The following is a 12424-nucleotide window of genomic DNA, read 5'->3' as shown; positions in this document are numbered from 1 at the left end:
GACGCTTTCGACAGTTGTAAAAAATCGACAGAAGGTCTTCGATGGCTTCGAGCAAAGTTTTTCCAGTGAGCGGAAGCGGATTCGGGCCTCGAAATTCCCGGACGTCGAAGCAGCGCTCATGCTGTGGCTCCGGAATGTCAGGGCAGCCAACCTTCCCGTGACAACCCAAATGATGATGGAGAAGGCAGACGCGCTGGCGTTGCAGATGGGCCACACAGACTTCAGTTGCAGCAATGGCTGGTTTGAACGATTTAAAAAAAGAAATAACATGGCCTCGAAGCCTATCCACGGCGAAAGCGGCACTGTTGATGAAGGGGCTGCAGACACCTGGCGCAACCACCGCCTCGCTGAGCTGCAAAAGGCTTACGCGGACAAGGACATTTTCAACCTCGACGAAGCAGCACTGTTCTATAAGATGCTGCCTAGCCGCACATACACGCCGAAGGGAGAAGCGTGCTCAGGCGCTAAGCAGCGCAAAGACCGAGTGACGATACTTTTCGGAGCCGACTCCACCGGCGATGAAAAACTGCCGCTGCTTGTTATCGGTAAGTCGCTCAATCCAAGGTGCTTCCGAAATGCACGGCTCCCGAGAGATGCGACTTACCGCGCCAATAAAACGGCCTGGATGACTGCAGCGCTCTTTGAAGAGTACGTACGTGCTCTTGACCGCAAAATGGCAAGGGACGGCCGGAAAGTGTTGTTCGTCGTGGACAACTGCCCCGGCCACGGAAAAATCAACAACTTGGAGGCTGTCACGCTGGAGTTCCTGCCTGCTAATATGACGTCCGTGCTCCAGCCGATGGACCAAGGAGTCATTGAGGTTGCTCGCAAGTACTACAGGAAGAGTCTGCTGCGCCGCATTTTGTGTTCTTACGACAGTGGTAAGAAGTACGAAATAGATTTGCTGGGTGCAGTCCACCTGATCGCCGAAGCCTGGCGACAAGTGCGTCCATTGACGATTGCCAATTGTTTCGCGCACGCAGGATTTTCGCGCGGCGAGAAATCGCTCGAGCCAGACACTGACGAGTTTAGTGATTGCGATGAACTTTGCGACGAAGTCCGCAAAGCTGCCGGCTGCGCCAGCGATGCCGAAGACGGCGAACTCACTTTTGAAGAATACGCGCTCTACGAGTCGGACGTGCCCGTTACCGGAATGTTGTCTGACGCCGACATTGTTGAAATGGCAGTGAACGACGACGGTGATCACGCTGACCAAGAACCACCTCGAGAAGTGCCGACAACTACAGAAACGAGAAACCTGCTACGTTTGCTCCGCAACAAAGTTGAATGCAGCGGCGGCGAACAACGGCTCATGCGGTGCGTTCAGCAGCTCGAGGACGCTTTTCTCGCGCCGAATGCCAACGCCAAGCAGGCAAGCATCACCCAGTTCTTTTCAAAACAATAAAATTCAGTTTTTTCCTGGGAATTCTGCGTTTTTTGCAAAAGCTCCCCTCGTGCTGTGGGGCGTTTGTTAGCAGTGCTGGTTGTTACTGGCTCTTTCAGTGACCCGGTCACTGAAATTTTCGGCACTTTGCTTAACTCGAAACTCTGCTTATCTCGAAATTTTTCCCGGATTTTACAACTTCGAGTTAACGAGGGTTTACTGTACCATGTACGGTTTTCGAGAAGGAAATGCCAGCATGATGGATTACGATTGTTATTTGGGGACAAGATAAGCTTCAAAGGGTGGAAACTTTTTTCAGAGTACATACTTTTAAAACAGCATGAAGCTTTGCAACCATGCTAATTGCCATCTTCTAATTTAGGCATACAAGAAATAATGAAAAAGGGGGGCTTCAAGCAGAATGTAAAGCTGAAGCCTAAAGTTTAAGGTGCACGAGTTCTACAAAAAAGTTCTTTTAAACAGTTTTTGCTTGAAACCAGAGAAAGCCGCACAACGCTATCCAGTCAAACTATGACAAAGACATAAGGAATTGTACAACATAAACTGTGCATGTGATGGCTGTGTGTGGTCACCTGGCCGTGTCTTGAGAGCAATCTGTGTTGGGGGCAGAGCCTAGGTGTGTCGGCGGCTTGTAGCGTTGTGCGTGCTATTCTCAGTACTCACTTTTCGTTGAAGCGATAAGACGGCACAAATGGCACCTCGCTTGCTGCTGCTGCCGCAAATCCTATCGCCAGCGTTTTGACAGCGAGTTTTCGGGGTCATCGCGTCAGATGTTTCGTGTTTGCTTGTGCACGCAACACCATGTTTGTTAATTTAGTTATTGCACCTATGTTTACAAGTTCATATGGCTGATAAAACTACTATCCTTACATCACACAGCTGTCCACCAATTTGCTATCACAATAGATGCTTCGCCTTCTTTGCAGACAAACCAATTTCAGCAAGATTTCAGCAGCAGACTTTTACCTTCTCGAACTCCACAGAAGAGAACTTTTCAGGCCTCTCTGGCTCGATCGGTCTGTCTTCCCTCTGCGACTCTTCGCTTTTCTCAGCAACTGCCAGGCCAAAGTCAGTTCCAAACAGGTCCTTCAGCGTGTTCTGAAAAGTACAGGCAAGTAGGTTGCGAATCCCCCTCCTAGTGATGCATGACGCCAACAACGCTTTCATGCGTCAACAACACTCACACGCTCCCCAAACATTTCCGGTCACTGTCCACTATGGTGTAGACAATTTATAGCACAAGTCTTCAAATTCACAAACATGCACATAAGTGGAAGGCCACACCACAACAAAAACACCCCATCCTCGTACATGTTCTACGCATGTAAAGCACACAGTCCATGCAACCTCGCATTTTCAACAACACAAACATCATAACAAACTGCCTCGCGGTCTTCCAATCATGCTTATTGATTAGTTTGTCTGCAGGGCTTCTGACCAACTGGTTTACTTAGTACACTCGATTTCAAGTTTTCAACCCTGACAGGGCAAACAAAATCGATTAAATTATCCGGCGGGTCGAATTAAACAAAATGCAGAAGAGACACCACAACACATCTATGATTAATTTGACAGTACTTTCTCTATTCTAACAACAAGTGATCTCTATTCTGCCAAGCGATCCGATTCACATCCGATATCATGTGACTGATTCGTCCACAATAACATACAGTGTGTGAATCAAGCTTAGCATCGCTGAAGAACAGGGGAACATAGCCGCCGGCCAAAAATACGACGTAGACGAGTCAGGCATCCACGAATTAAGAGTGTTTTTCCAAAGATTTGAGCAGTGTTGTATGCAGTTACTTCAGCAGATTATACGTGATAATAAATATATTTTTTTTTCCAGGCTGTTGTAATAGGGGGTGCAGATTATATGCGGTGGCGGGTTATACATGCAACAATACGGTAAGTCGTCGAATAAGCTACTCATTTTTTTACTAATGCTCCCATTTAAGCTTTCAAATAAACAAGCATGCAGTATAATGACGGAAATTTGCTTAATGTTGTTAATAAACTAGGACGTGAATACTGAAAGTGAAAATGGCTGTTCATTATTTGACAACAATTAGAAAAGTATTCGATAAGCAATTCAATTAACTTTTGGCACAATTCGGTCTCAAAAATCCCTATTACATAACCCTATTTATTTATAATAACTTCCACACCTTGTTGTATATTCATTTGCAAATCCTTCACGTACTGCTAGGCTTTGTTGAGCGTAAATTGAAGTACGGGCAGAAGCTAAAAATCTACATACCTGCTTGAAGAAGGCTGTGGTGAAGTTGCCTCCTTCAATTGCCAAGTCACCCAGCATCCTCTTCTGGTTTGCCTTCTTCAGGATGTTTTCTTCAACTGTTCTCTCACTTATCAATCTGAACAAAAAGAAAAAAAAGACACTCAACAATGCAACTGATAGGCTACCAAAAAGAAAGCTAGCTGTATTGGGTACAAGTAATGAATACACTGAAGGTTTTCAATATACCACAGCAACGCAGGAGCTTTTAAAGTGGAACAACCAAACAATCTTATACTGCTTCGACAAAAACAGGCTACGCTCAAAGTACAACGATAGCAACAAACACAGCTGGCGATTGTTGAAATCCAATCTGCGGGTTAAGCGCATCGGCTTTTATACACTAGTTGAAAGTTCCAGGGTAATCACTGGTGCCCACGCTGGTGCCCACACCAAACCAGTCAAATTAGAACACTCAAAACAGCTCAGAATTGAGCTACTCAATTCATTCTTCACGACTATTCATGCAATAGTGACATCTCAACATTAGGGGAACAAATACATCTTCCTACCCTTGCTTCCGGCTGTAACGTTCCTCGCTCTGCCTTTTTCATGTCATGTGTTTCAGTCATGTGCAGATTCACAGGTTATCACACGAGCACACCTTCGCTCATGCAACAGCTGTTCAAATGCTGTGAACCTGCCTCTTGCCGGTTATCATACCACCAGCCATTTCTTCAATGCACAGCCAAGGATTGAAATTCTGTTCCCATCACTCAAGGATGCTTTTGAAGAAACTCATTACTCAAGTCGTCCTACATAACTTCCACTGCCGGCCATGTCTTGCCTACGCCCACATGTACTGCCCCTGCCCGGAGGCCCTTTGAGGTATTTAATAAGTAAATGCCCCAGACACAGCACCAACTTGCCTGTAGATGTGGACGTCTCTCGTCTGACCAATGCGGTGGCACCGGTCCTGGGCCTGGGCGTCCATGGTGGGGTTCCAGTCCGAGTCGTAGAAGACCACCGTGTCAGCTCCCGTCAGGTTGACGCCGATACCTCCCGACCGGGTGGACAGGATGAAGCAGAAGATACGTCGGTCGGCGTTGAAGCGCTCCATCAGAGCCTGTCGTTGGTCCACACGCGTGCTGCCGTCCAGCCGCAGGTACGTGTGGCCATGGTAGTTCAGAAATTGCTCGAGGACGTCCAGCATGCGTGTCATCTGGGTGAAGATCAGCACTCGGTGCTGGCCGCCCCGCAGTTGCCAGAGCAGCTTGTCCAGAACCTGGAGTTTGCCTGCAATACACACAGACGGTGCCATTTAAGCAATGTAATCAGATCTGTGCTGTTTTGAAATTGAAGTAACTGTAAGTGCTATAGCATAACTGGCGTTCAGTTCAAGAGAATATACATTTATGTGGCCCTACTACCCGAAGCCGGCCATGTCAACAGATCCAAACAGGAAAAAAATGTTAAAATAAAGCACGGCACATTTTATTTCCGCCGTCACTGGTGTACCATTAGTGCGATTCAGGCTCTGACGCCATGCTGTGCTGCTGCAGTTGTTTAATGAGTGGCCGTACGCTGATGTCATGTCGCTTTCAAATAGGCATAACATCTGCTTCCAATAATCAGAACCTACCTGCATTTGAATTTATGCTAGCAGTGTACCGACTACATTAAAATTTAAAAAGGTCATTCTTACCACAGTCGTACTGTATTAGCCGCAGCTCCGGAAACTGCGTTTGCAGGCTGCAGATGACGGGGTGCAGGAAGGCGCACCTGGGACCCAACTCGTCCCTGAGTCGCTCCTCGAGGACCCTTTCGGCATTGATGGAGGATGGTGACGGATGCGACACGCGCATCTCGATCCGTGAAGCGGTCACCTTGGGCACTGAGAAAACAAACCTGCATGCCAAAGCACAGCAGGACGGAAGCGATGAGTCTATAAGTTGCTTGGCAAGCAGCATTTCTAAATGCTAACATATTCATATAAACATGGTGAGCAGCTGAATGATCACAGTGCCTGAGCTTTCTCAAGTAATTTTACAAAAGCAAGAAGTGTAATTTCTGGAAAGTAGCACGAAGCTACAAGGAAATCCACACGAGTTTTTTGTTTCGCATTTGAAGAAAAATTTGTGGTTCAGCGATTGAACTGGGGACCAACACCTTTCTTGGGTAGCCAATCCAAAATGGTGTACAGTAGAACCTCGTTGATACATTCACATTACGTACATTTTCCCAGCACAACGTTCGCAATCGACAACACAAAAATTTAACCAAAAGAGTTACGCTCAATTTTTACCGGTTCATACGTTCCAGGAAAACACAATTTTCCGACACCAACAGTCAGTACGTCACCAGAGCAGGATCATACAATATGTTTTCCGGTCGCTAGATCCCATGTAAACAAGGAAAGGCATGCCGACCGCGCATTCAAGAACAGCATATAGCTGCCGAAGCAGCTTCACCACAATACTCGCCTGCCCATCTCACATGAAAATGCCAGTACACACTCAGTTTCTGATTTTGGTACCAGTCATCGCACGTGGCATTCACGGCTACGACCACCAATCCCACCTATTGTGGTAAGCATCATCGCCTACCTGTTACACAGGACATGGTGCCGTCGAAAGCGCAACACACGCTGTTAATAGGCAATAACCAAAACGCGCCACCGTTCCCAGCTGCAGACTGTGATAGTATACGTTTTCCGGCCGTTAGATCTCGTAAGAACAAGAAAACGGACGAGGTGCATGCGACTGAGAACAGTATACAGTTGTCCGTCTCACGTGAAAACAATGGTACGCTGTTTCTTATTTCAGTTCCAGCAGATCTCCGCCCGGGTCAATGCACACCGCATTCACAGCTATCGCCACCAAACCTATTCCAATAAGAATCGTCACCTACCTGTTACAGCGCATGGCGCATAGTGCCATTGGTAGCCTGTTGTGCATGTTTAGTAAGTAATAATCCAAACATGCCTACCGTTGCCTGCTGCAGGCAGCGCAATATGGACCCCCAGTTTCACTTTGGCGGCATCTGGCATAGCCCACCAGCTCACTTTCGTTTCGATTTCCCGTTGCTCTCTTAAAAACACCATGCAATAGGAAAACAACGAAACGCATCTCAGGCCACCGGAGCACCACCAGCTCGACGCCCGTCAGTGTCTCGTGCCACAACAATCCGCGAGATGCTTCGCGTTGCGTAGACGTCAACTATAGTTGTGCCTGTCAAATTTTTTTGGTTACTTCGGATCGCATGTTTTCCCAGTTAGTATGCTTTTCCGTGCATTTTTTTCCCCCCCCAAACGTATGAACGAGGTTCTGCTGTATATGAGATAACCAGGAGGCAAGCAGATTGCACAGCGATGCCCGGCAACTCGAAGCTGCCACTCTTGAACACTCCTGGAGTTCATAAAAACAAACGCAACAAAGAGTTCACACTGAACAGCCAGCTGTCGCTGTTGTGACTGTCACTGAAAGCATTAGAGAAACTGTACATTGAGCGGCTCTCTAAAATATTAGTCACAAAAGAACACCCTTACCAGTGCCACTTGCCGTTGTTCTACGCACCGCACTGGCAAGCACAATGGCATTAACATCAGCGCGAAAACACCGAGAGCAGCGCTCGGGCTGCTGGCACAGAAAGGCTTCTCCGGCCATGCCACCAAACGCACGTCTCACAACCAGCGTGCAAACCTCAAGATGACCACACAAGCCACGTTTGGTGCAGAATGCAGCATCAATAAATATAGGCTAGTATTGCCAACACAAAAGAGCACCACTCAATTGAGTCACACTGCGCACCTGTCAATCATGTCCCTGAGCTCGTCGAGCAGCTGTGGAGGTGTGCGCACCAACGACCGCAGTGTCCGTGTGTACCGCCACAGCTGCGTCTCTCCCTGGGACGGTGCATTGAGGCAGGCCACGTATCCCGTTCCGCCCCAGGGGCTGCGCACCACGGGTCGCGTGTCGTGCACAACCGTCACCGCCTCCACCAGGTCTCGACCGTACGTGGGGCAGGCCGCACAGCGCAACGCATTCGTGTGCCCCAAGAGGCGAAGCTTCTCACGTCGCTGCTGGCGCCGCCGGCTTTCGAGGGTGTCCTGCGAGCCAAGAAAAAAGGGAGCGAGAGTTCATTGTTTCGGTTGGGTTGACGGGGCAGCCGGGCCAATTACGACGCACGCCCCAGTATTCGCTGCCAGTAAACTCACCAGGTAAAATGGGCTTCTTTGGCTGGAAGACTCACTTGTAGCACCAGATGACTTCACAGAAGCAACGACAGTCGTCTTCGCATTTACTGCAAAGAAGGAATGACACATTCTTTAAAAGCAATCAAGTAGGACAGGATATGCATCACGAGATTGTTTTTTAAGTAACACTGAAGTTCACAGGAATATAGAGGATTTAAGACCGTATTTGTGACCTTTTAATTTCTTCGTGAGTATTTTCTAACATGCCATAAATAATTATTGCCCTCAGAAGTTAACTTTATTGTCACAAAACTTCAATACAAATTTCTTTATATCTTTCCTTCGTGCTTTACTACACACTCCATAAATCTAAATGAACAGATTTAACACACACACACACACTATAAAAAATCATTAAAAGAAAATAATACAGAAAAACACACAGGTTCAGGTGGTCCAGCAAAGTTGCACTGGAACACACTGCACTACTGTTGTGTATGTAGATGCACTCTCGCACAACCTACCAGTTTTCGTCGCTCCTGCGTGCGTCGCCTGACTGTTCACATTCATGGGTGCGACACGCACAACTGGCTTTGCACCAGCCATGGTCGAGACTTGAGTTGAAGCAGGACTGCCTGCAGCACTGGTCACAACCCGTCCCATCTGGCTCAGCGCTGCGAGACAAAGACAAAAGCATGAGGGACGGAACACTCGCAGAGCTGCTAACATCAGAACGCGAAAAAGACTAGTAGCCAAAACATACTAATCATTGTTCGATTACCGTATTTACTCGAATCTAACGCGCACTTCTTTTTCGATAAAGCGGGTCCAAAAATTGCATGCACGTTAGAATCGAGCAAGACCCTAAATCTGCGTTACCACATCGCCATCGGCAGTTAAAAATGGCCACCTCATAGACACTTCGAGTGTAACTGCCGTAGCTTCCGCCGTGTGCCGTAGTATGTGTGATTAGGCAATGCTTTCTTTGGCTTAGGTTAGTGCACCGTCCATATTCCTGTTTTTCTGCGTTTGCTGTATCAGCATGGAAGTGCCGACTGCAAAAGCAAGCCGAGTTCATCACTACGCCGCAATTAAAAAGAATGTGATCACGTGTGGGAAGACGGACGGAAATCGGACTGCATCACGGGCGTTCGGAGTTCCCAAAACTTATGTGCTGGACTGGCACAAACAGGAGACAAGTTCTACACCGGCGGCTGCTACGTACGGCGTAAATACGGTAGCTTACTGCTGCTCCCATGACACATACCAATGTAGCAAATCGTCAACAGGCCATCAAGACCAACAGGAAAGCTTGTGCTGGATTATCAGAGGCATCACTCTCACATTTCCTTTGCATAGCCCCCCCCCCCCCCCCCTCTCTTCTTTCTTTTTGTTATGTCAGCATGTATGTTTGCAATAAATATCTGATATAATGAAAGTATTCGCCAATTTGGATATGACTTGAACAAAACAAGGCTTGACTGTATAAGGTGGTACCTAAAATATGGCAGCCTTGACATGTTACCAGATCCTTCAAATCGCCCTCTGGCATATGCTACAAGCAAAAGCATAGCCTTTGAGATTGGTTCTCGTTTCTCACAGGGAACCGTAGCTGGGGCTCCAATTCAGACACCACCAAAGCTAACAACCAAAATTAAGCAGCACTCATGTAAATGGCTTTACCAGTAAGCAAATAGCCATAAAGCATCATGCATAGGGCATGTACAGCAGCCAGGCTACTCTGCCGTGCTTCCCTCCAGACACAGTACACCATCTAACATCACCTCCACAATGGCTGCGTGCATCTCATGACACATAGGCAGTGACCCAAGTTCAATGGTTCAAAGTTCAAAAGTTCAAAAAAGGTTCAATGAAGAGCAGCACATACCCAGAGGCACATACCCATGAGACCAGCAAGTATTTTTGGTTATGTTAGATACAAGGGAGTACCCAGAAGTAACAGGAATTATTTTTAAAAAGCTATCTATTTATTTTTTTACAAAACAACCTTATCACCTTGAAGGTACTCTCTATTACACTTAATACATTTGTCCAATCTGCAACTCCATTCTTCAAAGCATTTTTAAAACTCCTATGTTTTGACGGCCTATTATTTCCTCTCTCATTTTTTTCCCTCACCTTTTCTACGTCGTAAATCGTAGTCCTTCCACGTAATTCTTCATTCGAGAAAACAAAAAAATGATGTCGCACGGAGCAAGGTCAGATTCAAGGAGACAAAAAAAAAAAAGTCGCACGGAGCAAGGTCAGGTGAGTAAGGGGTATTTAAGGGGCGCAGGCCCCTGACCTCGCTCCATGCGACTTTTTTTGTTTCCTTGGATGAAGAAGGACATTAAAGGGCTGCGATTTCACGAGGCAGAAGAGGTGACGGAAAAACAAGAAAGAGAAGCTAAAACATACTAGCTTGAAAATTATGTTGAAGAATGGAATCGCACATTGGAGAATTTCATTAAGTGTAATTAAGAGCACCTTCAAGGTGATAAGGTTGTTTTCCAAAAGACAAACAAATACGTAGCTTTTTAAAAATAATTCCACTCACTTTTGGGTACCCCCTCGCAGCCGGAAATAAATTGGTCTGGCAACACAGAGAATGCTCTTGGCATTAAATTTCAATTCGACTTGGGCGCCCTTCCCAGGTAGGGATGCAGACAATTCAATTATGGGGTTTTACGTGCCAAAACCACTTTCTGATTATGAGGCCCGCCGTAGCGTAGGACTCCGGAAATTTCGACCACCTGGGGTTCTTTAACGTGTGCCTAAACCTAAGCACACGAGTGTTTTTCGCATTTCGCCCCCATCGAAATGCGGGCGCCGTGACCGGGATTCAATCCTGCGACCTCATGCTCAGCAGCCCAACACCGTAGCCACTGAACAGCCATGGCGGGTCAGGATACGGTGAGAGTGCGCTCTCACCCGTCGTGGTCCTGACCACAGTCTGGCCGGCAGATGTGGCCAGCATGACCGTCTGGTGCTGCTGCTGCACAGCCGTGGTGCCGTCAGGCATGGTCTGCGGCGTCTGCTGGGCAGGCGTTAGCAGCAAGTGCTGGCCCGTTGTGGTCTGCACGATGCGGCCGATGCCAAACGGCACCGCCACTCGCGCCGGACCGGTCCCGTGGGCCGGCGGCTGGATCTGTAATGTGATGGGCGAACCCATCACCGGCTGGCCACCAGCCGCAGCCACTGCAGCCAAAGATGACAAAAGATGGGATATTCTGGACAACACACAATTCACTTGCTGTACTCGCGGACAACTTCTTTTGGCTATGAAGCGACGGCTGTGGAAACTAAGCATGCCTGTTTCACCGCTGCTGGAAGTCCCGCAGTTTTGCTCACATTTTCTTACATGGGAAATAGGAAACAATACTTTTTTGTTGTTTTTTGCAGCACCTAATTTGAAACAATACGTAACATTCACCAGTCAAATATTGGTATTGTATTGAACTTTTAGTTTGCTCTTTTGAGTTTTCGCACACCCGTGACCGTCGCACGCTTTGCCCATTCATCAAATGCAGAATAACAGCCGTGTCTTCTGGTGAGTGTCACTTGCTGTCTCGCCAATCAACTCCCCTCAGAGGCTGTTGACGAACTTTGGCAACTAAAGACTGTTGACACACACACAAGAAAAGTTTTCCGGCGTCTGCACGGAAAGCAAGCCAGCCCCTCTAGAAATCACAACCATCGGCACATATAAATGAGCGAGCGAGTTGACTGCTGTGCCGGCTCTACCGACCGCAGCGTCAGTGGTGCGTCGCCATATGGCTGCTTCAAACCTCCGACACAGGCTGCGATGCTGGCTGTTCAGAACTTGGTACATACTGTATGTGAATAAACATTGATTCATGGAGAATTATAGTATCTTCCTTGACTAGAGAGGTTGGGCGAGGTTGGCGAAACGGAAACTGGTGCCGAGCGCGCCCGAACCATATTGCGTACAAACACAGTCATGTGCAGAAGCTCCACCCCTGTAGCTTTTGCTTCATAGCCAAAAAAAGTTGTCCGCAAGTACAGGTTTGCAAGAACACGCAATATTTTTACATATCTGATCAAACATTACCCGACATAGTCACTTTGGTTCAAATTTAAACAGTCTTAATTTTCCAGGTACTCAAAATATAAATTTCATAATGAGCACCATCGAGAGTTTCAGGGAGCGAGCCGCATTGTCGCTGACATAGCTCATAGCCATGACGAGCTAAGAATTCATTTTACAGTCACCGATCAACTCTTTCGGACTTCGTTTTGGATGCCATATGGTGCCTTGCTGAATTTTTTTTACATTATCCACGCACACTGCTGGGAAAAAGGCAGCCACAAATAAAGCCATTCTGTTTCCCATACCATCACTTTAGTTGGCAAGATGATTTGAGACAACCTACCTAAATGTATCAACAGCGAAGTTTATTGCACTTTTGATTGAGCAAGGAGGTGGCGCTGCCCTACCACTTATATATTCAAGGCAGTGCATTGAGCAACAACTAATTGTCGTAATGATGTCCCTGTAATGCCCAAACACTGTTCCACATCAAGGAAAATTGGTGTAAACTGTTCCTCTTTATTTCTGGCCATGGGG

At 47.2% G+C, this 12424-nt stretch overlaps 1 protein-coding gene across 4 annotated transcripts in view; it reads right to left on the bottom strand.

Annotated features, from left to right (window-relative positions):
- dom (domino helicase) overlaps positions 1-12424 on the bottom strand; it is a 124610-nt gene that overhangs the window by 55114 nt on the left and 57072 nt on the right. For all 4 annotated transcript variants that reach the window (XM_070534220.1, XM_070534221.1, XM_070534223.1 and 1 more), the window contains exons 18-25: positions 10768-11034; positions 8361-8510; positions 7858-7943; positions 7451-7749; positions 5347-5549; positions 4571-4937; positions 3666-3780; positions 2372-2503 (exon numbers count right to left, since the gene is read on the bottom strand). In XM_070534220.1, coding sequence (XP_070390321.1) covers positions 2372-2503; positions 3666-3780; positions 4571-4937; positions 5347-5549; positions 7451-7749; positions 7858-7943; positions 8361-8510; positions 10768-11034 — 1619 coding nt within the window. The remainder of the gene's footprint in view (positions 1-2371; positions 2504-3665; positions 3781-4570; positions 4938-5346; positions 5550-7450; positions 7750-7857; positions 7944-8360; positions 8511-10767; positions 11035-12424) is intronic.

This window comes from Dermacentor albipictus, chromosome 2 (genome assembly GCF_038994185.2).
Source record: "Dermacentor albipictus isolate Rhodes 1998 colony chromosome 2, USDA_Dalb.pri_finalv2, whole genome shotgun sequence".
NCBI lineage: Eukaryota > Metazoa > Arthropoda > Arachnida > Ixodida > Ixodidae > Dermacentor > Dermacentor albipictus.
The sequence above is the reverse complement of the archived record's forward strand: the minus strand, read 5'-3'. Positions and strand labels throughout refer to the sequence as shown.